Below are 26,770 nucleotides of genomic sequence, written 5' to 3'. Positions count from 1 at the left end.
GGAGGTAAGTGAAAGCATTCCTTCGTCGGTTAATATATGTGGACACACAGTAACTTTTATTTATCAAGGCCAACCCAAAACCTACTATAAATGCGGAATGACGACACATCTAGCTGTTAATTGTGCAATGGAAAGCGAATCCAGGTTAAATGTTTTTAACATGGCCGATTTCCTGAATCTTCCTAAAATAAATGATGGTCCAGATGCATCAGAATTGTTGAATGAAGGTAGAAATGAGACCGGTGTTATGCCGAAAGCATCGAATGGTTGTGCTGACGAAGAATCAAAGAACGATCAGGGAGTGACACACTTGAGAAATAGTATATCTGAAGATAATCAGCTGGAGATGAACTTATTCACAGTCGAACCAAGCCCAAATACTGGTGTGCATGAAATTGGTGATGAGGTAAGAGGTGATAATAGCGATATTGATATTTTTAATACTGAAAAGGATAGCCAGTGCCCGAGACTCCCGGACCCTTTGAGCATTCATTTTCGGGGAGGTTATAGTGAGCAGGGGCAACCTGATGTTTCGCAGATGGAGGTCGATCATTTGCATGTACGCAAGGGACAGCTCAGTGATGATGAAGGCTTAAAGGAAATGACTGTTACGGTGTCAGTTCATAAGAATGATGATCCCACAGATGTGATGATCTTTGGGAATGATTCTGATATGGACTTGTGCGAGAATATAGTACTAGGCAATGAGGATGGAGATGAAGAGCGAATCTTGGATACATCAACTGAAAGTCAGTGGAATATTAATATGGAAAGGGTTGGCAAGATGAAACTTACGAGAGAAGTCTTATCACAAGAGAAGAGGAAAGAAACGAAGATACAAAGCAACGACAACGTACCGAAAAAGAAGTTTTGATTTTTTCTTTTCTCCATGGCTTTACTAATTCCAACGTTAAATGTCAATGGCTTAAACGATGTAAATAAACAGATGAAGGTGGCATCACTCATGGCGCAGTATAAGATAGACATTTTATTGATACAAGAACATAACGTGAGAGATCTACGAGTCTTAAACTATTTAAGTAATTGTTGTAAAATTGTATTGAACTCGACGGTTTGTTTAAAAGGAGGGACTATGTTCTGTATTTCTAGAAACAGACAGAATCTACACCGTTAATTTATTCCGTCACATTACGAGAGCACAAAAAATCTCTATATTAGTTTTTCAGATCACAATATGGTCCTCTTGAGTATAAAGGTTATTGACTTTCATCAACAGATTATTGGAAATTAAATGTAAGTACGACATGATCAAACACTGAAAAAGAGAATTTGTGACCTACAGAATGAGTTTTTGGAGGGTGTGAAGGTTAGGATAAAAACTGATGAGATGTTGAAAGGTGAAAGAGTTTCTTCCTATCTGCTTGGCAAAGAGAAAACTAAAAAAATAAATAATTGTTTTACTAAAGGTGGCACGACTGTTGAGGGGACGAATGCGATTTCTGTGCGAATTAGGGAATATTTTGAGAACAAGTTTCGTTTGGTTGAAGGTGACCGACAGTATATGAGCTCTTTTCTCGACAAGTGTGGACCAGTGCTGAATGGTCAAAGCCTACAAGCTTTATCTACTCAGATTCAGTCAAAGGAGGTATGGAATGCTATGAAAAAAATGTGTAATGGGAAAACTCCTGGGAACGATGGTCTCCCTATTGAATTTTACAAGAAATTTTGGAATATTATAAAACAGGATTTTATAACTGTATTAAATTATGTATGTGATGTAAAGCGAATGTCCAAGAGTCAGTATGTAGGTGTAATCAAACTACATGCGAAAAAAGGTGACCTTGCTCTAACAGAAAATTGGAGACCCATAACGTTGTTAAATACTGATTATAAGATTTTTGCCAAGGTTTTAAAAAACTGGTTTGAGTCTATATTAGACGACATAATTTCCCCTGAGCAATACTGTGCAGTCAAAGGGAGATCGATCGTTCAGTGTAACAGTACCAGACGAGACATCATGTTTTATTCATATGAAAATAAAGTAGATCCTGCCATCTTGAGTTTCGATTGGTCAGAAGCTTTTGATAGAGTGCATATTGGTTTTGTATATGAGGTGTTAGCAAAATTTGGTGTTCCGACAGAGTTTATTGATTTAATAAAAATATTATATTTACAATGTGTAAGTATTAATGGCTGTCTAAGCCGTTCTTTTCCTGTAAAAAGGTCGGTGAGGCAAGGCTGCCCTATGTCTATGTTGCTATTCTGTATTTTTCAGGAACCTTTCTTTAGGGCAATTCAAGAAAGTAACGCTATAATTGGTATTAGTCTTCCAAATCAGACAGTCGTGAAAGTACAAGGGTTTCCTGACGATTCTTACGTATTTGTGTCAACAACCAATTCGATAACAGCTTGATCCAAGCTCATTCAGCACTTTGAAGTCGCGACAGGTGCTAGACTTAACAAAGAAAAAAACTACAACTGGATTAACAGGCAGGATTGAACTTAGGAGTGGATACGGGTTGTTAATAGTATGGTTATTTTTGGTATTATCTTTTGTAATAACTTTGATTTGATGCACGAGGAAAACTGGTCTGTCATCGCGAATAAGGTTGAAACTGCCGTAAATATGTTGAGTATGAGGAAATTGCCAATTTTCCAAAAGACTGTAATTATAAATTCTTTGATTTTATCAAAAGTATGGTATATGGCCCATACGTTACCCCCCGTAAAGAAATATATTTGCAAGATTAATGCATGTATCTTTCGGTTCATCTGGAAGGGGATGTACAATCCAATAAAAAGGGCTACGTTGTGTTTACGTAGAAGTGAAGGGGGTTTGGGAATATTTGATGTGTACTACAAAACTCAAGCTATCTTCAGCTGCACTGTATTAAAGGATTTGTTAAGTGGAATTGGTTTGAGTGTGTATTATTGTAAACTTAGATTTAGTTATTTGTTGTCATTAAGAGATATAGTTGACGTATCTTATGTGACACCGTCGTCCTATTCGAGTGCCATTGAGGTGATAAGGAAAATGCATAGGCTTAAAAACTTTCCGTATGTTACATGCAAGGCAGCTTATTATTATAATTACCCGCTACTAGATTGGGTATTGATTTGGGAACGTATTAATGTTCCTTTTATAGGTACTTTGAAGAGGGAATTTATATATATACAAATATATTCACGGGATTTTGGCAACAAACCACAGACTGAAGATTTTAAACATTAAAAGCTCAGATTTATGTGATAACTGCAGTGAAACAGAATTTATATTGCATATTTTTTTATTTTTGTAACCAAATTAAGCCAATTTTGTTGTATTTTCAAAAAGTGTTGGTGGAGATTTGTGGTATAAGCCCGGATAACTTTATAAAGATTTTAATGTATAATTTCCACTGTAAATTGAAACGAGTTGATAATAGTGCGTTAGTTTTATTGACAGGTTACTTGTATGCAATGTGGGTGGGTAAAGTGTCTGATTTGATAAGGTATCTTAAGGGTAAACTTAATTATGATTGATGGGTTTTGCGGAATACATATAAAAAGAACTTTTGCAAGGTTTTCTCAAGGAAATATATGGAATACGTTTTTTAGAAAAGACTGCCTCAATTTTGTACGATGTTGTTCCCCTTAACACTTACGGTCTGTTAGCTCGAATTGTGTTCAAGAAGGGTATTAATTACTGTATGTGACTGGGTTGAATACTATCTTTGAAAAATGTTATAAAATTATTGTACGCTGAATGTTTGTACAATTTTTTTTTACAAAAAAGTGCTATTTAATTAATTAAGTGCTGTATATGAAAAATAAAATTAATATTGTTCCCTAACATATGTAATAAAAAATGTATTGTACATTAGATATTTTAAATAAAAGATAAAAAAAATATATTTTTTTATTTCAGAATTGTAAACTCGGTTGCAAATGCGTACTTATCTCTACTTGATCCCTTTTAGCTCCGTTAACGCTGTCGTATATTATTTTATACTTAAAAACTTTCGTGTGTTCATTGCTATCAGAAATTTATGGTTGCGCTAGTCTTCTATATCTTAACACGTAATTATATATATACGTTTATCATAGATTTTTAAGGCTCATGATATTTGTATAATATTTACGAACCAATTTCATATCTCTGGAAGGAACTAAGCGTTGGTCCCTCTAAAAGCTCCCCCGATTTACATTCAGATTGTAAAATTGACCAACATTGGCAGCACTTTACCGTATTTACAACTCTTACTACGTACCCAAGTTACAGCGTGGCAAAGAACATTTTTCGTTTTTAGCTTTTATGAAATTTCAGTGGTTCACTTTTAAACCACAAGATATTTGCCAAATGAGAAAAACTCGGGCTATCCATAACCCATACATGAACCTTATGTATAGTTGATATGGCAGTTGTTAAATATGCTTTTCCATATGGCTGACTGTTCTTTTATATGCTTTTCCATATGACCTCCTACCTAACCAAAGGATAAATAAAACTCATTATTCACCACAAAAGCATCAATTGTTAATAACCTAATATTAGCTTCTTTTCTATACTTATATCTGTAGACCAATCCTTTAGGTGTATTATGATATTATCATAGAGATTACATGTTACTGCGTATATTGTACATTCTGTTTTCATTTAGCCAATAATTTCTGTTTCCTGTAACTCGAAGAAGTATATGAACTATGAAAATCTAAATTGCAGGACCAAAACAACAATAGACCAACACAGGGGAATGAATGTGTTGCACAGATATTCTATGCTATCACTTTAGAGCTCATGAGAAAAACCAGAGCCGCAGTGTGCGCGCCGCAATGTCAGGTTACACCGTCACTTGCTTCAGTCGTGATGAGAATACAGAGTTGCCTAATCCATCGATTAAAATTTTAAAATAGTCACTAGTTTGAGGTAGTTTTACACCTCCTTTCACTGAAATGGAGAGTAGGATGTCGGTGTCCTAGCCTGAGTAAAATAATGCATAATGCCATACATTTAGTATAAACGTTTGTTCATCATTGGCAGTAGCGGATCTATAGAAATCTTTCATGGGGAGGTACTTAGGATATATATGTGTGTATGTAACGGGTACACACATACGGTACACACACACATATATATATATATATATATATATATATATATATATATAATCATATTTAGTATGTATTATTATATATTGCTACTTTCAAAATGCATATCCCCTCTTTGACTGTATAAAATATTGTGTATGAGATTTTGGCAACATTTTTTTAGATTCCTAGAGATAGTATGTTTTAAATGTGTGTTCAGATTTTGCATAACATAATATAAAAAGAATAATATATATAACATAGAATGTAGAAAAAGAGAGAATATCTTTGTCCATTCAAAGCTTGAGTTGTTTTTCAAAATCTGTCAACATGTTTGATAAGCAAGCTCGAATCTTCAATGTGTTTTGGGATTCTGTCATCAAGTAAGATAAGGGACTTCTGCTTTGGTCGATCGAGTCGAGTACGTGTCTTTTTTTAACAGAATCGTCTCATACGCGTATGTCTTTGTCAAAGCCACGTGCAGATTACACATTTTGTATGTAAAGTTGCATAAGATTTCGAAGCTTCTGGAAGCATTATTACCCAAAACGTTTTGTCATCTCCCCTGTCCAGCTTCCATAAGGGAGAAGTTTTCATTCGGGCTTAGATACTCGAGGCATTCAGATCTCTCTCTCTCTCTCTCTCTCTCTCTCTCTCTCTCTCTCTCTCTCTCTCTCCATCGCATAGCACTTTTGATTTTTAAAGTAACGTAACGATTTCGTACTTATTGAATGGTTACTCGTAATTTGTAAATTTCAGATTTGATATTTCTTAGAGTTTATTTAGTATTATTTAGTGTTTTTTGTGGAATCTGAACAAACGTCGTTGTAACGGCGCCTGGTTTTGTGAATGTGTGAAACAAGCTGCAGCAAGGAAGAAAGAAAGAAATTGGTATACCAAAAAGATAAAGTGTTATATTTTTATTAGTTGCAACTAATAACTGATAGGAATAGTGGTAAGGTAACAACTAATAACTAATAACAGATGGTTACGAAGGTTTGGTAAAAACTAATAGTTACAATGTTTTGAGTGAAAAGATTTACATTTTTACACATTGCAAATTTTTGTGTTTTGTTTGTTTCATTTTTGTGCATTTGTTCATTTTCTTATTGAAGTGTGCCTTTTTATTTTATATTCTGTGTGATTAATACTTTTTGCAAATTTTGATATTGTCCACATTTTTCTGTATTTTCATTTGCATTCACAATTTAATTGACTTAGTTATTTTCATTGCTTAATCATTGCACATTTAATTAAATTTAACACTTGTGAATTAATTTGCATTTACTTAGAATTCTGTTCAAGTTTTATTATTGTTTAGCACTTGTGAATTAATTTCAAATTTTCAATTATTGCCTAACCCTTTTGAATTTTGATTGAATTAATTTTCTTGAATTTTATGATAAATTGATTTTGATTTAATTTTACTTGATTCAAGAATTAATTAAACTTTACTTTGTTTGCAAATAACAGTAATTTCCCTGATATTGTGAATTTCACTTATAAATTTTGAGTTTAATAATAAATTTTTGTATGCAAAATTTTTATGGGTGTTTTCATTTTTATACCAGTATATTTGCATATGATTATATTGATGTTAGGTAGAAACATAGAGTGGTAATTGATCTGTTTTCCTTCAAGTAACTTAAGTGATAGAACCAGGGAAGTACTTAGACTTCTGAAATCAGGGAAATACTTAGACTTTTAAAGTTGTTGATTGAGTGATGCCCTTTGATTAATTTAATTACTTACAAGAATACCTCATACCTGTTTTGTTGAACTTAGTCTGATTTTCTGCAATACTGGTAAGTTGTTAAGGGATCACTGTTGCCTTTAGAGTATTCAGTCGTTTAGTACCTGTGATGAGGGTTCAGGTGTCTGGCTTTTGTGAGGTAACAATTGATGAATGGTAACCAGATACTTGGCACTTCGTCACAGTATGCACACATATATACACACAGTAGTAGTTGTTTTTGTTTTAGTTGTCGTACAGTTGTTAAAATAATCATTAACTAAGCACAGTTTTACTACTAATCATGATTTATTGAAAGAAACAATGTTATTCATGTCCATGGGGGGGAACTTGTGACCAGGTCCCAACACCATCCACCACTTAAATCCGCCACTGATCATGGGTGCAACATGGTACGAAAATGTCATATTAAGTAACGTGAACAAAAACTTCAACATGAAAGCCGTCATTTTATATTTAAATTCAAACCTTCAAATAATAATTATGCGTACTGCTGTGCGCGTGTAACTGGTACTAGAGATCGCCCATAATGGATTTTTTTTCCTCATGTAGCTATGTGAGTTCATATAAGTTTCAAAGTGTGTGAGAGCACAAAGGAAGTGGGAAAACTAGACCTATAATGTTTCAACTAGAGCTGCCTTTTTTATCTGTTTAAAATTGTTTTCATGGCGTTTATGGAATTAATCTTTTGCCTCATTCTCAATTTGTTCGTGGTTTAAGCACCTGAAACATCCCATAAATTCTCTGTCTTTAATTGATACGAAATTTGACACCGTTCATCTAAACATGCTCTGTTTTCACGATTTTCATTTTAATCGATACTAATCGTTACATGATAAGGCATTTCTTGCCTTATCATGTAATAACGGTGGTTATCAGATAGTGGATAATGATTGTGTGGCAAGATTGCGTTAACTTTAAACAGCTGCCAGTCTCTCCGTAACTTTTTTTTTTTTTATTTTTTTTTTTTTTTTTTTTTTTTTTTTTTTTTTTTTTTTTTTTTTTTTTTTTTTTTTCTCTCTCTCTCTCTCTCTCTCTCTCTCTCTCTCTCTCTCTCTCTGCTATTGGTCGATTACTAATTATTTTAATTTCCCTTCTGATATTGGTCGTTACTTATCAAGCATTTTTATCTCCTCCACATTTGATTACCTTTTTCCCACCTATTCTTGATACGAAGATAACGAGTGAAACCTGTATGTTATCTCTTTAGATACCAGGCCTGATGGAAAGTCGACAAAGTTGGGCCACTGGCGGTCGGAGAGTGAAGAGGTACAGGCAAATGCCCTGAGGAATAACAAGTCCGTTGAGATCTTGGGCAGGATTGATAGACTTCCCTGTTAATCCTGGAGGGCAGCTGCGTGGAGAAGATACAGCACCAAGCTCGCTAGCCGCAGATCAGGTATGGAGAAGAAGTATTTGCAGGGTTGCGCCACTTCCTTTTAAGGAAAATGGGTAGAGGCATGAATACTTCGTTTGAACCTAGTACTGTAGACGTTACTTATATATATATATATATATATATATATATATATATATATATATATATATTATAATATATATATAGCAACGGAAGATAAAGAAGTGCGGAGGGTCAATATTTTAAGCGTAGGTTTTATACCCCTTTTTCTTATATTTAAGGGAATTGATTTTTTTTTAGAGTTTTGCACTTTTAAAACGTCTGGGTTCTTAAGTTCTGTCGTGTTCTTTCACTACATGATTATCTCTTTGGTAAAGAGAAACGTGATATTTTGTAATACGTACACATGGACTTTTTGTGTTTTCAGAAAGATGGTTTAAATTAAGCCGGCCTAGACCGTGGCAAACACGAGCGCTTGGAAGAATGCTGTAGTGTAGTGTATGGTTGTTCGAACACCAAGTTTAAAGGGCCACATGCACTGAACGATTGTATGAACGACTGTCTGAACGAGTGCCGTTATCCACACACACTATTCAGAGAGTATGAACGATCTCTGCACCGATTTCAGTCTGAACAAAGATTTTGTCTCGGGAAGATATGACATCATCTCTAGAAGAGACGTGCGTGATAGCGTTATATCGACAGACAAACACATACATTGAACTACCTGTTTGTGACAGCAACCTGGTCTTGACAGATTCCCGCTGAGATTGTTCAGACACGAAACTCCGCCCACTCTTGCATTCAGACAAGCCCGTACACAATGTTTTTGCGAACGATATAGACAGTCGTTCAGTGTATGGGGCTCATATGACAAAAAACTTTAGGAAAAGGTATTTTAGACTTCAAAAGGGGAAACTGTATCGAGATACGTGGCTGACTAAATGTCGACGTGCAGTGTCATTCTAGAAAATGCAGTGACATGTTTTGTTCATTTCAAACCATACAAACATATATAGAAAAATGAAGACACTGTAGCTGAATGTTGAAAGCCCTAACAACAAGCGCTTATTAAAGGAAGACGCTGGGCCATCTCTTCATTTTGGCAAAATGGTGGATTTAATCTCCCCTGTAACCTGTGTACATGGATAAAAAAAATACTTCAAATTATATATATATATATATATATATATATATCTATATAATATTTGTGTGTGTGTGTGTATCATACAGCATATTTATGTATACGTATGCATTGTGTATAAATACTCAAAACCTATTATTCATCTCTCAGTTAATAAAGTTCAGGAATGTATTTAGTGCAGTAACCGGTATAGTATGACACTCACAGAGGAAAAAATAAAAAATAAATAAATAACCTTTTTTGCTAGACAGCTGGGAGTGGATGTACCTTGAAGTGATAGATTGAAAAAATCTGTATACTGTATTTAAGAATTTAGCAACTTAATAACGTGCTAAGAATAAAACAATGGAGAAAGTTGAAACTTCCTGAAGTAAAATGAGAAAATGAATGAAGTAAAATATTTAGCTCTATTGTACAGAAGTACAAGTTTCCTTTAATTTATTGAACGTTTCAAGTATTTTAAGGTAATCTCCATTACATTTTACGTTGTGTTTTTCTATGTTTTTTAAAACGATACAAAGATACGTGTTAATTACTTGAAGTTCTTACCCTCGTTTATCGATAAAAAAAATTAACTTTCAATTTTGACACATGAGGCTGCATTTTTTCACAAAATAACCGACACTGTTAAATGATGAGGTTACTGGTAGATTACCATTAACATAAAATAAATACAAAACTGAAGCTCTTAACGCAAAGACAAGGAAGATGGTTGAACGTTCTGTTGTATCGTTGAGCCAGAACCCATGGGTGACGTCATTGTCTGGCCGAACGTTTTTGTGGGTTATTGGATTCCCGGTTGTTCAGTTTTTCCTCCTTCATCGCCTTCCATAATTTTGCTTCTCAGTAAGTTGTTAGGCTGTGATTCAGCAAGCAAGAGACCGTGGTAGAAGACTCAAGACTTCATTTTTGGTACTTAACCTCAAAAACATTTGGTGCTACAAAGATAGAGTACTTAAGCAAGCACAACTTTTAGGCGCAATAGAACGAGCAAGGGAGCCGTTCAAGGGCTAACCCCGACTACTAATAGTGTTATTACTTTCATACAACGGAATCGCCCCTCCGCTCTGGTGCGCTTGAGCTTCATTTGAAGTAAATCAGCCCTCTTGGTGCCATACGACCTCCTGCAGTTTACCGCAGGTTAGTGTCAGCGGACAAATCGTATTAGGAATGTGATAAATGCTTATGCCATCACACACACACACACACACACACAGATATATATATATATATATATATATATATATATATATATATATATATATATATATGAATAACTTGATCACGAAATATATAAAACATGATGCTTTGTATAAATAAAGGTAATGCCACGGAGGAAAATGAAAGACAAGATCTGCCGAGATCTTAACGACCGTTTACTTAATTCTTGCCTTAAGTCTTTTCATTTTCGTCCATGGCATTACCTTTCATATATATATATATATATATATATATATATATATATATATATATATATATATATATATATATATTGTTATATATATATAGATATATATATATATATATATATATATATATATATATATATACATATATATATTTATAACTAGAAAATATCCAACCGACCGGGATGAAACTCTGGCTTTGGAGGTTTCCCGCTAAGGTTTCTAATTGTGCTAAATTTCATTGAAATCCGTAAAGCCGTTCTGGAGATCCAGATATCGATTTTTGGCTTTCAGGGGATGTGCGGGTGAGGTGGAGGGGTGCCTTTTGTGGTTTGTATTTTGAAATAATGAAATTTTAAAGCCCCACAGTAGGCCTATGCCATTAGATTTCCTGATGCTCAGGTACGGACTGCTTACAGCCATTTTCTGAATGTGTGTGAATTCGTCCGTTATCCTAAGTAAGATTTTTATTTTCATCTAGATGAGAATCAAATACCTCTTATTTTTCCATTACTGTATTTACAATTACAACAATATTTGAAAAGTAATGTAATTAACGCATCCGTTTTATTAACAATCTTTTTTTCTCTTTCTTTTTATCCACGGAAGCCATTTTACTCTGAGTTGGGTGTCATGAATGATCATTAACCTTGAGAGGTTTGCAGTAGCGAACGGATATGAGACTGACAGCGAGCACTGTTTTCAGACAAGCGTCAAGTTATCCTCTACATTAGCGTTAACCAAAGTGGTTGGTTCAGTTAAGCTTCAAGTCTAATTTAATATATTTCTCTAACATCGTTTTTTTTTTTTTTTATTAAATGAATTTACTGCATTTTGGCGTGAAAGAATCCAGTATCACCGGCTTCTGTTATTATAATTGGTGTTTTTACATCTGTCTCATTTGTTCCAATTGTGCGTTTACATCTGTCTTATCAGTAAAATTTTACGTTCTTTATTGTGGCTCTTGGTGAGTATAATAGTTTTTGTACGCAATGCATTTTTATTGTAAACACTCCGTTATGAGACCTATTGCAGTGACATGCTTTGCAAGGCTGCGACAGATGTCATTGCTTGTAAAGTTGATTGCTTCCATCTTTCGATCGTCAAAGCATAGAACGAAGCTGCCCCCCCCCCCCCCCCCTCAAATTCCAATTCCACTTCGATCTGAGGTCATCTGTCTCTGATATTGTGTTAAATTTCCTTTCCTCTTTTCCTTATAGGTCTAAAACCCGAAGTTTTAAGGAAATATATTTTAATACCATCAACACTGGCTCGGTAATTTTAGGCCTATTAGCGTCTAGTGTGAGTTTTTTTTTATTTATTCAGCATCTTTTGAAATTTCTTTTACGATTCATATAACTTGAAAAGAGTATATTTTATTTTTTTTAAACTAACCAAGGGCCAATAGCAGCAATCGGCAACTGCCCCTGTTGCTAGAAAATAGACATCGGGCCAGTGCGAATGCGCGTGTTTACATCAAAGAGGTCGGACATCTTCCCTACTTTCTTTTGGTACCATTTACCTCCGCCAATGGTAATAATGATGTCCTCTTGACATCCTGAGGCTACACAGTCCTCACACTTGAAACAAGTGGAAGGTTACATGAGTACTTTGTACTTTTATATTAGAAAAGAGAGAGATAGAGATAAACACACACACACACACACACACACACACACACACACACACACACACATATATATATATATATTATATATATATATATATATATATATATATATATATATTGGTCATATAATAAATTATAATATTAAGGTCAGTATGACGTTATTTCCACAAAGACTCCAATCGTACGTAGTAGGGTTAGTGTATTGAATATATACTACTAATAAGATATATAGTAAATATAGGATTTTGACCCACGAGAAACTCTCGGAGCCTCTCTGGTTATTTCATTCAATACTTCTTAACACGTGTTTTTGTTCTCACCTTTTTACACGCTGGCATATTGAATGATCTTGCACACTGCTAAACACAAAAGCAGCGCCGGGAACATCAGTTTCTTTCAACTTAATGTCAGGAAACTTCCTTGCTGTGGCCATTACAACATAAGCCGTACTGATTTGTTTGTCCGACCTTGTGTAGCTGTGTGTATCACGTGCCCAGCTAAGCGCAAAGTGTTGACGTAGTTGCCGATCGCTGCTATTCAATGATAAAACATTTGATGAAGGTAAGGTGGTGGTTCAGGACGTCGAAGAGAAAAAACTCGCGCACCGAGCATAAAATGCAACCTTACGAAATGACAAATCTGTTTTACTCTTCATATTTTCGTGTATAGGTAAAACTTGTCCATCCATGTATTTCTGTCAAATGATGCCCGTAGAGGATGTGGGGCACTGACGAAATTTTTGTCCAACAAGCTTTTATTCCCTCACTTCCACTGTATATGGAGGTAATATAGTTTCCCTTGATTATTGGCAAATTGCCATATTATAGAAGTATTATAATCATAGTAATTTTCCTCATGTTCACAAATAGAGTGGTAGTAGAGAGCTTTTTCATTGTGTATGGAAAAGGAAAGCCCCATCCATGCTTGTAAAAGAGAACTGATCGAAAACCAAATGAGTACTTCAGATATGAGGGAAACCCCCTACAGTCATCATAGTATTAAACTAGACCTATAGGAAAGCATATTAATGTGTCTGAAGTTACGGAGATATATAGATAATCAGGTACGCTAACCTAGTCCACCTAACTTGGGAGGTGCCTAGGCCTAGGCTAGCCTAAATCCTGAACCCTGGAAACCCACTGTAATTAGACTAATAATATAATCTATTCAACATAGTTTAACTTTTATTTTTTTTCATGTATGTATGTATGTATGTATATTTTATAATTATGTAGCAAACGAACTGAGGTGACCATGATCACGGAGAAGCCACAAAGTAGGCCTAAGAAAACTATATCTATACTCGAAATAGCCTCCATTCCCTTTTAACCACATTTTTCTTTAAGGCGTTGCCATTGCAAAAACGGACTGAAATCCCAGGCAAAAAAGTGATGAAATCACAAAAGTGGAAGTAAAGCCCAGCTACAATAGAGAAATATGGTGGTCAAGGGATACAAAGGAAGTGGTAGGGCTTTAAACTGCAACCTGATAAATTATGCCTGCGCCAACGTCCTTCAGCGTCTTCCCTATCAGAGCATTGTCCGACCCATGGTTCGACCCCTCTCGGGTCACATGACAGGAATATTGGCCATTTTAATCAAGTCTGGGCCGGTATGATCTGAAACAGGAATTTTGCAAATTAAAGTAGGAAAACAGAGGCTAAAGAAAGAAGGCGCCAAGGAGTGGCAGATAGTGGGAAGAATTTGACGGACGTGGAAAAACCAAGGGCTGATAACATTCCTACCTCTTACGGTGGAAAATTACCTCCAGACACCTTCATTTACTGTGGTTCCTTTTTGTTTTATCAAAATGTGATTATATATATATATAGATATATATATATATATATATATATATATATATATATATATATATAACAACCTTGGAGACGGTTCCAGAGTCCTGCCTGTCCTTCGTAACTTTTTGTATATTTTTTGAAAAGGAAAAATCAGCACGGCTGATGAGGTCTACCGATCAAGTAGACGAAAGCTCTCGTCTTTTATGGATTTTTAATACACATTTTACATAAGTGTGGACTTCTATTACTTCGATATTCCAGTCACGTTATAGTGATATATATATATATATATATATATATATATATATATATATATATATACATATATATATACATATATATATATATATATATATATATATATAATATATATATATAATGGCTCAAGAATGGGTAGTTCGTGTAAGTGGCTTGTTTGCCCCACCCAAGATAGAAAAGTCAGTGTATTTGATATCAACGTGGCCGATTTTTTTTGAATGATTTCTGATGTTAGAGAATTCAGGGTTGGACAATTACAGCCAGTCGATAACTAAAACTTCTATGTGAGTCAGCTTGACCGCACTTCAGGGGATCGACCAAATGATTGCTGAAGGTCAGAGGTGACTCGCATAGTGGTAGTTAGTCATCGTAACGGCTGTAAATTGTCCAACCCTGAATTCTCTAACATCAGAAAATCATTCAAAAAATCTGCCTCGTTGATATCAAATACGCTGACTTTTATTTATTTATTTATTATATATATATATATATATATATATATATATATATATATATATATATATATATATATATATAAGATAATGTATGCACAAACACACACACACACACACACACACATATATATATGATATATATATATATATATATATATATATATATATGCGCACAAACACATATATATACTATATTTATATATTTATATATATATATATATATATATATATATATATATATATATATATATTATATATTTATATATATATATAGATATATTATATATTTATATATATATATCTCGAGTATAAAAGGCCCATTAAATCACTCTGGTTTAAAGCTAAGGACTACATATATTCCGGTGGACTGACTTCCACCCTTATCAAGTACTTTAATATGCAATTCGCTCTACCTCGGAATTAATATATTTTTATATATATTAACCAAGTTTTTTTTTTTTTTTTTTTTTGTTTTTTTTTTTTTTTTTTTTTTTTTTTAAAGTAGATAATGATTTCGTCCTCTCGTGGATTTCAACTCCACAAGAGGGCGAAATTATTATCAACTAAAAAATTTCTCTTCGGTTAACATCCATAAAAATATATTAATTCCGAGGAAGAGCGAATTGGTCATATATATGATATATATATAATGTTTATATTTTTGGCATCCGTGTTAATTGTAAGAAGTATTGAACACCTTTCGAACATGAACGTAGTATACGATTCATTTCCATATTTTAAAAATAGGGAATGATTTCATCCATTGTTTTGTTATAAATGCGTTTTTCTTTTTAATGCAGGGGCACGTTTTACATGGATCCACTAGCGGATCCAAGGGGTGGACCACTTAGACGCGCCCCCCCCCCCCCCCCCCACCCCCCCCCCCCCATGACCAAATAATGATATTGAAGATATAATTTTTAGAAAAGAAATAATGATCTTAATGTTAATCATAATGGATTCGGTAATTCCTGATAGCAGAATTCCGTGCGCCCTATTCTCTGCTGTGAGCGATAGTACCATTCCGTAAAGAGTTTTAACTTTCCCTAGGAGTTTTTTTTTATATTGATTTATCATAATTCTATAAATGAACTTGTTTTGTTTTGCATTGTTAGAATTGATTTATCACAATTTCATAGACTGACTTTTTCCTGTTTTGTTTTATGTATTAATTTATCACAATTTCGTACAAAAATCAATTTAACAGTGCTAATTCGATGTAATAAATTTCTCATTAATGGGTTCTTATTGTATGAGAAAATAAATCTCCTCGCGGAAGGTTATTCGGAAGTTTTATTCACTTGAGCTGTATTCACGGTAAGGCATTATCTACTTAACTTTTTAAGCACATTAAATATTCTTTAAATCAAGCTTAAGTGACGAAGAATGTGCAGACGAATGCTTACTGCCTCGAGCACGTCACGCAGTCAGCAACTGCACATTCGGCGACAAGAGTTGACAAAACTAATAATTTTTTTTCGGTAAACAACTGACTTTTGTATTTTTTGGGGGGTTCCTTTCTTTCAATTCATCCATCGATATCTCCCTTATATATATATATATATTATATATATATATATATATATATATATATATATATATATACTACTACTTAGTTGTGTTCTTTATCGTGCCTGCAACGTGCGTGCAGGAGGCCGCGTTGGCTTGTAGCCAACTTACCCTAAATCATCATCATCCTTTCAAGTTTGTTTTTCATTCTTTCACTGAAACCTCTTTTAATAGCATGTAAATGGTCTACCAATAGCGTTCCCTCCTTGAGTTCCTTTTACCGAATCAGTTACAGCTTCAGACGGTCTTCATATGTTTATTCTCACACGTTAGTTGTTCAAGAAGTATTTCCGCCAGGACGTGTTTGTATCAAGTTGCCAACCAGCCTTTTAACCCTGCACATCTCTATGCCCTGGTTTTTTGGTTTTAGTCGTTCCGATATTTTTACATATTTTGAATTCAAACTTGGGCTAGACAAGGGAATTAGGCTACCCATCGCAAAACGTATTCATTAACTCGGCTATTAAAAGTATCAGCATGTCGTAGACGAGCGTAACAGGTACAGGAAGAAAAAAAATTCTTGTAATGTTTTCAGTGATCTCAGTCAATTGCGAAAATAAGGAAAAGAAAACATGGTCTTTTTTTTTTTTTTTTTTTTTTTTTGTATGGAACCTCGAGACTTCTATTTTGATCGATGAACTTTGAAAAATGTCAATAACAGGGGAGAGGAGATATGGCAACTTTGCAACTTTGGCAGGTTAAAGTAACTTTTTATTTGTTTTATTAGTGTTATAGGAATCATTAAAAAAGAAGTATAATGTATTTGGTTAAATATAGTTATTTAAATACTTTTCTTGTGGTGGTGAAGCAGCTGCAGTTTCACTGGACGGTACTTGGTAACTATGTTGCAGCACCGTATAATGCCACTGCTGGTGGTTTGGTGATGACTCGGAGTCAGCAGGGGAAGGAGGTTGAATCGGTCCCGGGTCTCAGTTGTTTCTCCTCCTCCGTCCGCATAACATCGACGCGACCCGTCCACCGAAGTGCCTCTTTACCTCCGCTTAGTGTTTTTATTATTATTAATTTTTAAAACGTTTTGGATTGGAAATGTCGAATCCCACTCAGTTTTTACGGTCGGAAAGTTGCCAAGACGCGTTTAGCCAAGAAACCTAATCAGTATTCAGTTGTAGGAATGAAACGAAAGTAATTGAATATGCAGGATTACATTTACTCCCGTGATGATATTATGCTAGGTGTTTATCAGCCGGCCGGTATCATGATTTCGTTCTGATATCTCGCATAACTGTCTATAGCGTCATCATTTTTCGCAGTTGTGACCGGTTTGTCCGAAAATATTAATGCTTTCGTTCAAGTCTTAGTCGGATGACCTCAATTCTGGCAATCTTATTAAATAATCTGTCGAAAGCATGATGGACGAACTCTGATGTGATCGCCGTACCGCAAGGCAGAAATAAAAGGAGATGGATAACACGAAAATTAATCCAACGGAAATGGGATTTCAGTTGGAAGAAACGCTAGACCCAATGACGAAACACACAAACCTCATATCCTCAGCAGTTATGAGACTGCCTGCACTATAGCGACGCACTGACGCCACAAGAAGTGTGACAAGGGTAAGTTTTCCTAAATTCTCTCTCTCTCTCTCTCTCTCTCTCTCTCTCTCTCTCTCTCTCTCTCTCTCTCTCTCTCTCTCTCTCCTTCCTGCCACACCTTTTTATCCTGTTGACTGAAATTCTTCACTTACTGGAATGATTGTGTTCGCGCGCAAAACCATTACCACTTAATGAAATATTCCCATATAACTTTTTATGAAATAATTCGTTGCCTCATTCCACATTATCCTTTCTCCTTTGCTACTTTTACGTCATTCTTCATTGACTTCTCCTTTCGGTTGTTTACCCTGCTAATTTTTTTCCTTACATTTACCCCCATCCTTTCCCGTTCCCTCATTTTCCTCTTTTTTTCTATATATTCCTATTTCTCCGAGCTCATCCACGATTGCATTTTATTTCCCTCATTTTGATATATTTTCTCTTTCCTTCTTCATTCCGTTTCTTCCCTACACCTCTATTTCTCCAGACATTTTTACTGTCTTTCTCGTCTTATTTTGGCCTTCCCCCTTTTCGTCCACCTCAGTTACCATTTTCTCTGTACTTCTTTCTATATATGCTGTCCTCTGTATTATTGCTTCTTCTCCATTATTCATCCTGATCAGCCATGAAGAAAGGTTGTTCCTTGTCTTTATGTGTTGATTAGGCTATAGCGAGAAGCCTACGGCTCAGAATACCTAGCTAGAGCAGGAGTGGCCAGACTTTTGAACTCCGAGATCTACTCTAAAGACTGAAACTTTTACGATCTACTACCATACTACTTAATTGCATATTATTACGTCGGAATAAAATTCAAATAGCGCCATAGTACGGTAAAACATGAGTACAATTCTCTCTCTCTCTCTCTCTCTCTCTCTCTCTCTCTCTCTCTCTCTCTCTCTCTCTCTCTCTCCCTCTATATATATATATATATATATATATATCTATATATATATTTTATTATATTTATATATTTATATATTTTATATATATGTATATTATATAGTATACCATACATATATATGTATATATATATGTATGTATGTTATAGTAAACAGCTCTTTCCCTCCTTGAAAATGTATTTATGTGGCTTCCTATCACTCCTGAAATGGCCTTGACTGGAGAGACTAGAGTTATCACAAACAAAAAGTCTACGGCAGAAAGCCGTAATCACTGAAGGAGGAATTGACATAAAACTCTGGCCTTTAGTTTAAGTGGACATTGTTTACATTTAAATTACTGACCCAGACACCAGAGATATAAATTTGTGCAAAGCGGGTTATTTAAATGCAAGCAACGTTTCCAAGGGTTCCCTATATTTCTCCAAGGGTTCCCTATATTCCTCTCACGATCAGGCACAGTGTTTCTCTGCAAAGAGCTTGCCTTCTAGCAGCAGTACTAAGGCGAGGGACACGTGGGAAAACGTTACACATTACTTACTCATGGCATTGCATATTAAAGCCCACTCAAGGGGGCATAAAATGACTGGGAGCTTATACAGAAAGGAATATTCCATTCTAGGGGGATGTTTAATATCATCACTAGCATCACAAGGGGAACTGATCACAACACTGAACCAAAATTGGGGAGTGAGAAGCTGAGCCAAGAAAGGGGTAAGTCGCCTTGGGAGACTGAAACGAAACACAGAGGAGGCAAAAACGATTCACAGACTGCACTTGAAATTACTCTCACAGTACTTAGAAATCCATGGTCTTGTTGTCTTCTCATCTGCTGATATTTCTGTGCACTATGGATGATAAAAGAAGCAGGGGAGCAAAATTGAGGGGGAAGGGAAACTCTGCAGGTGAGAGGTGTCTGAGTTATGAGACGTGTCTGGGAAATCTGAGAAATTTCTGAGAGCGAGCTGCTGTGGCCCCTTCCTTTTAAAATTTCAGCCTAGAGAGGCTCTACCCCATTCAGGACACCTGTGGAGATTAATTCCAAAGCAGCCAATATCAACAAAGAGGGGGTTTAGAGAGAATGAAGGCTTCCAGTTCATAGGGGCAACTTGAGAATGTGTGAAATTGTTTATAAAGGGTATTATTTCTACTTGGTTTTGGCTTAAATCCTGAACCATATATATATATATATATATATATATATATATATATATATATATATATATATATATATATATAGTTTGTGTGTGTATCATACACACACACACACACACACACACACACACATATATATATATATATATATATATATATATATATATATATATTATGAAATATATATGCTTATGTCTTTGTTTGGTTATATAGGATTGTGGGGGAATGGCGATTGACCAAAGAAGTGGATGCGATCGACTGTTTGGCCACATTTGCTTTAGAGTCTAGAATCGCATTATATTTGTCCATATGATTCTTAAACAGAGTCTGATATACTTTGTTTTCAATTATTGTATTGGGATAAGAACATTTGACAATGGTCCCTTCCCCCTGCATATCTAATGTCACCGGAGGTAGTCCTGCCCATCGTTGGTACAAGTTCTTCTCTCAGACCAGACCATGGTTGCATATCCAGGCTCAACATAACTACTGTATTTTTACTTTCCCAAGAAGTATTATTGTTTCTGTTTCAGAGATTATAGGGATGTTGGAATTGTTATATAATTGTTCAGTATTCCGACGATGCAACTCTTATGGGTTTAGCAGTCTCCTCTTAAAATAATTGAAGTTACCCTCAATCTTACTTTTGAGAAATATCTTATGGAAGTGTCATCAAATACCGCACGAAAGTTAGGCATTGTATGTGAGGCTTCATATAATTATAACTGATAAAAGCAGTACAACTTGTTTTAGGTCATTTATCCTTCCTTACATAAGAATACTGTTCTCCAATGTGGATGCCTGCTTCTGCCAGAGGTTTATCACTTCGGTTAAAATGGTTCGTGGTGGTAGGTTTGTTTTGGCCAATATTAGCGGTTATGACTTGGACCATCGATGGGTGGTCTCTTGTTTGTCAATTTTTCAAGTTGTATTTTAACAGATCTTTCACATTCACAGTTGATCCCTGATCCCCTTTTCATGCTAAGAGCAACTAGATTTGCTGAACAGCAGCACCAATATGTAGTGAATGTACATCACTGTCGAACTGCAGTAGTTCAAGCGAAGATTAAATGCATCACTACCCTACTACAATTATCCTAGTATTTTAACAATTTGTCATTCATGATTAATCGAGCGTGATGATGACAAAATGTTCAAAGAAAATCGTGCCTAAGTGCACGTTAAAGAAAAAGTTCTCATATCAGAATGTGGACTCTTTAAATATTTTGAAACAGTGGTTTTATGGTTTTGCCTTTCCACCGAAAGATAGATTTACTTTCGGTGGCCTTGATTATGCAGTGTACAGAAAACTCCATTGCGCCGACGAAACTTCGGCGCATATTTTACTTGTTATCAATCACAGTTCGTTATAAAACCATTTTTCACATCACCCAGATTCCCTAACTCTTGACATTTCTTGATCCTTCATTACAACACTAAAAGGCCTTCTTAGCCCAAGCACCTGGGCATGAGTCCATTTGTCGTAAAAAAAAAAGAGGAGATATTTACATATTAGAAACTTTGAGCGTTTCAGTGGATCAGAAATTGATATATTTGATGGGCTTTACATTGAGATACTGTATTTGTCCAACTTTTTCTTATAAGTGAAAGTATACTTCAGTTGTTCGAAATGTTCCACATTACGTCATTCCGTAACAAATGTATCAGCTTCGGCCTTGGAACCCTGAGAGATGGTTATTTTAGTTTTTATTTCCCCTGTGTTTGTAATGAAGCAAGAATGTAATGAGGTAGTGTGTTTACAAAAGATTGCTCCTACCACAAAGGAGGACACTGTAAAGTCCTTGACGAAAAGAGAACGTCGCAATATGGTGAACTGTAATTTGCTTTAGGTAACAAGCTGTAATGATGAATACTGCTTGAAGGTTCGGCCACAAAAAAAGAGAAGGTGGGTTGAAAAACTGCGCACTTCGCATCTCGAAGTCGTCCTTGAAGGCTATATATCATTATCAGTGATACTTTTATATATTTATATATATATATATATATATATATATATATATATATATATATATATATATATATTATATATATATATATATATATATATATATATATATATATATATATATATATATAGACCAACCACTACCAACTTCCCAAGCTAGAAATAAATCCGAACAGTTGTATTTCAACTCCCTTAACAGTCCTAGAAGGGCTACGATCACTGATAGAATTAGGTCTCCAAAGCTTTAAAGATAGAACTCTATATCATCTGCTCCATTCGGAGGTGCGTCAGAGGTAGTAATGGTATATAGTTCGACATTATTACCATCACAAAAATTGAGTGAGATTCGAGGACATAGTGACATACGGGAATTGATTATTGTTATGTTATTTCATTGCAGATATGAAGTTGACTGGTCAACAGGCTTGCTTCTTAGCAGTACTCTCTCTCGCAGTCTTCTCTGTCTCCACATGTAAGTAATTCTCCCAAGAACATTACTTTCCCTAAAGTTTAGAGAGAGATACGGGGGTTGGGGGAGGGGAGCTGAAGTAAGTACAAGCTTATATGAATGTACTGGGCGTTGTGTAGGGGAAATTAATTAGATTTGTTGTGAAATTGATTCATAAACTATAAAGTGCGAAGTTTGGATAGTTTTTAAAAAATTTTTTTTTTACTTTGTGTTACTGGACCATGTTAGAAAGTTAATTTTTTCACACTTACTATTTTGTTGATAAAATTTACTATATTGTTGATAAAATTTACTATTTTGTTGATAAACTAGACATGGTTTTGCTGCTTTGAATAAATTAAGATACTTGACCTTGTATGGAGTACAAGTAAAAGACGACGCTTATGATGGGCACCGATTTTTCCATCAGTATTGCAGTTCCAATATTTTATCAGTTTTGAAGAATATTCCCTAATAATCCAATAGTATAAACATTTTTAACCTAGAACAGGGTGATTATGAATATATAAGAACATTTCCCCGCTTGTTGATGCTACATGATGCGTCCATTTGTACTACTGTTCTTGATCCAGATACCCAGTGAACAAACGCAGCGCCACTCGCATTCCAAATCCACAATTTCTGTTTTTGGAGATTTTCCGCAGCAGATTAGCAAGGTTTCTGTTCTCATTGACTGGGAAAAAATCTATTTTAAACACTCAAAATTCCAACGTAAAATACAGGTTCTTTGTAAAGCAAACAAGTTAGGGTAGTCAGATAAGTATGAACAGGACACATGCACATTATGCAGTTGCCAAAATGTTTCTTGGGAGGGGATATCTTACTTGCTCACCCCTAGAGGGAGCAGTTGAAAAGAAATGGAGTCGGCTGAAAAGACAAAGGGTTGCTGATCTTGAAAAGAATGTAAAGGACCCTACGCATGAAATATGAAACAAGGGGATCATAGAACGCAGGAGTTGGATGGATATTCTCCAGCTGAAGGAATCACTTTAATGAAATGATGAGTGGACTGACTAATTGATAACAGCTAGCGTTGCAATTTTTAACGTCATAGACGTTGAAAACATCATGGTCATTAGAAACATTCATGGAAAAAGAGGATGTGGGAAAATCTCTCCCGCAATTGCACTACACTCTGAGAATTCAAAAGCTATTGTAACTACCTTCCGCTTCCAATCCTGGCGGCATCTGGGAAATAAACCTGCTCGCGACCAGCAGGCTTCGTACACTCGTGGGAACCAATCAGTTACCTCGGAATGAGGAGTGGGATTGCTCAGCTGTTATTAATCCATGAATTTTGTGCGTCTGCGTGGCCAGTCACGTTGCCTTTGACCTGGATGCTAGGACTGAGTGAATACATAGCTTTTTGACTGTATATAAGGAAAGTGTAGGTCTAAGGCACCTTATGTATGTACAGTACTACAGTCCAGCTGAGGAAATCGTACAATATGTCATGCCAGAATTGCACAATTTGTATATTTCTTGCACATATGGAAATAAGTATATAATATAGGAAATACTGTACATGATTTTATTCGTTTAATACCTAAGTGAATTCCTTGTACAGTGACATTGTCAAACAGGTTAAACTTCAAATGATCAGGTGAGAGTTTCAGTGATATTAGAGATATGCAACTGATTTTACGGACAAATTTTAAAATATTATTTAGAGTGTCATTCATTACAATAATTGTATGTAATATGATTCATCGTTTTCCAGATTTCGTTTCGAAAAATCCCACAAATTTACGACGACCCAGAGTGGTTAACGTTGTAACGACCTTAGGCGACTTCCAGGTAAGAGGTTTGTTTCTTGCGTTCACTTTACCTATCAGACATGAACACAATTCTTTCAGGCGGTTCAGTCTCGACTCGACGCTTGCTACGAGTTTCTGTGTTCATTCTTATTTCTCCAGTTCTCTCCTGAATAAGTGTATCAGTCTTCTGTTATCTGTCCCCCGGTGTATGGTTCGCTGTTGCAATACTTTGATTTTCGCGTATTCATTGTTGAGCATAATTGCATTAATCTCCCATATTTGGTTGTTCTGATTTCATATACTTTAGGAGAGAAGTCTGGCGTATGCTTGCTAACTTAATATATGTGCAATAATATAAATTAGAAATGTAATATTCCTTTTAGTTTTGCGTTGTAGAATAACATCTTTGATTAATTCCGTCAGTGGCCATAGCATCATGCTGTATTGTTTATTAATAATGGGCAGAAACCTGCAGCCTAATTATTTATTTATATCTTTTGAAAGATCCATCGTCCCATTTCACTGTTTCATTGTTTTATCTATCAAGTATATATTGTACAGTGCATGTGACTTGCAGTGTATATACATTCTTGTAAGCAATAAGTTTGATGCACTGTCATTCAAATTCTCTTGTGATAGCTTGGTTGAGCTAAGGAAATGTCCATCTTATTGGAACAGTATGTTGGAGAACAATATTTATTCGTAGTATTAAAATAATGTGACAGTGACCTAGTGGTCCAGAACTCTATATTAACCATGTAATTTCATTTTCTTCTTTCCCCTCTATAACTGCACTAAACTAGTTGTGTTTTTTCCTGGTCTAGAACATTGTAGGAATATCCTATTATATTTCGAATCATCAGGAATTAAACTCTTCCATCTGCTCCATTTATTTTAAGAACCATTTTCTCACAGACCTTTCCGTGTATTTTCATTTCTCAGCGAGTTCTAGGTAGCTTCTAGACCGATCTCATCATAGCACAGCGTTGCAGAAATTATAAAAGCCAGTGGCCCTCGTGGCAGAGCCATTGCCAACGTGATGAAAATCACTAACATAGGTACGATGAGTTTTTTTTTTATTTATTTAAAAAAGTAACTTTCAAGGAAGAGAGTGCCCTAAGTAAGCCAAGCCTTATCGCTTTTGCCTCACATGATGCACGACAGTTAACACACATTGTAGGAAGAAATGCTATCTCTGCTGGTCCTACATTATGTTTTGCTGTTCCCTGAAGTTAATCAGCACGCCATCTCCTTGCAAGAAGAGCCAGAGAACTGTCAAATTTTTCTACCTTTTCTCCATTTTGTAACGACACCTTTGGACGATACAACTTTTATCAACCTAGAACGCATTGCTAGGTCCCTGGCTTCATCATCTGTCAGTTTCCTCTTCTCTTTCTGACAAGAGAAATGAGCAATTTGATCCACTAACATTTAACTTATACCGAGGTGTAAGATTGTCTTATCCTGTTGCAGATTTCTACTTTTGATTTCCAGAGGACTTCTTGTTTCCATGTTAATGTTCTCGAGCATCTCTGCCACTTCCGTTTCACTTACTTTAGTGATATTTCACCAAATCGTCTTGATTTATAGTTATGTGAAATATTTGCCCTCAGTTTTTCTTTCTCTTCTCAGATGAATTCATGTGCATAACAAAAGGTATAGTTTCCTTGGCTTAAATACGTCAATGGTTATTTGTGTGCATGAAGAACCGCTATAAATTGTAGATTAATTTTAAAACCAGTAAAAACAGAGTACAGCAAATACTTAGTTATAAATACACGCAGGATCCTAAATACACGGTTATATTCGTCATTGCGACAAGATTATTTCATACAAAATTAATCATTTTGTACATGCAACTTCCCCCGCAGATATATACTTAGCTTATGTCTCTGACGTCCGACAGAAATTCGAATTTCGCGGCATACGCTGTAGGTAGGTCAGGTGATCTACCCCCCTGCCGCTGGGTGGCAGGAATAGGAACCATTCCCGTTCTAGAACCAGATTTTCTCTGTCGCGGTAGTGTCAACATATGTTGTTGCTACCTCCTGACTTGATTTTCGTTTTTCATCGCCATCGATCTTCTGGGCCGTCTTTTGCAGGGAAGTACTGGGTCTTTGGTTCGGCATACGCTTTTATTAACTTTTTAATGAATTTGGCTTCGAAAATTTCGAAGAATATATGACGTGTAACTACCGAAATTTTCGGTAGACACTCACATAGTTTGCAAGAAAGGGAAATATTAACATTTATTCATTAATACGTGTGATAAGTGTTAGAATTGATTGAGGAAATAAACTGACTTCCTACTTTAGGGAGTCAGTAAAGCATGTAACTAGATACGTTTCTTTTAAAAGTTTTTTGGATACTCGTACTAACGAGCAATTAGAGTATTAACAGTACTAGTAGTGTTGCATCCTCATCACCTTCTTACTTCGCAGAAACTTCAAATTCATAATTGCAATTTGAAGACAAGGATTGTGGCTCAAAATGCGAGCTATTAAAAGGTAAGAAGTGATTACTAGTGTTCCCCATTGCAGTGGAGGGTGCGTCTGATCGGCTCTGTCTCGCTCTCA

General features: G+C 35.4%; 1 protein-coding gene across 4 annotated transcripts in view; it reads left to right on the top strand.

Moving 5' to 3' along the window:
* LOC135222829 (galactoside alpha-(1,2)-fucosyltransferase 2-like) overlaps positions 1-26,770 on the top strand; it is a 48,357-nt gene that overhangs the window by 7,019 nt on the left and 14,568 nt on the right. For 2 of the 4 annotated variants that reach the window (XM_064261150.1, XM_064261151.1), the window contains exons 2-4: positions 7,992-8,180; positions 22,369-22,440; positions 24,158-24,234. In XM_064261150.1, coding sequence (XP_064117220.1) covers positions 22,371-22,440; positions 24,158-24,234 — 147 coding nt within the window. In that variant the 5' untranslated portion in view covers positions 7,992-8,180; positions 22,369-22,370. Of the gene's footprint in view, positions 1-7,991; positions 8,181-17,279; positions 17,973-22,368; positions 22,441-24,157; positions 24,235-26,770 lie in introns of those variants that run through there. The other 2 variants (XM_064261152.1, XM_064261153.1) reach the window with 2 other exon arrangements.

The sequence above is a fragment of the Macrobrachium nipponense genome, chromosome 8 (genome assembly GCF_015104395.2).
Source record: "Macrobrachium nipponense isolate FS-2020 chromosome 8, ASM1510439v2, whole genome shotgun sequence".
NCBI lineage: Eukaryota > Metazoa > Arthropoda > Malacostraca > Decapoda > Palaemonidae > Macrobrachium > Macrobrachium nipponense.
The sequence above is the reverse complement of the archived record's forward strand: the minus strand, read 5'-3'. Positions and strand labels throughout refer to the sequence as shown.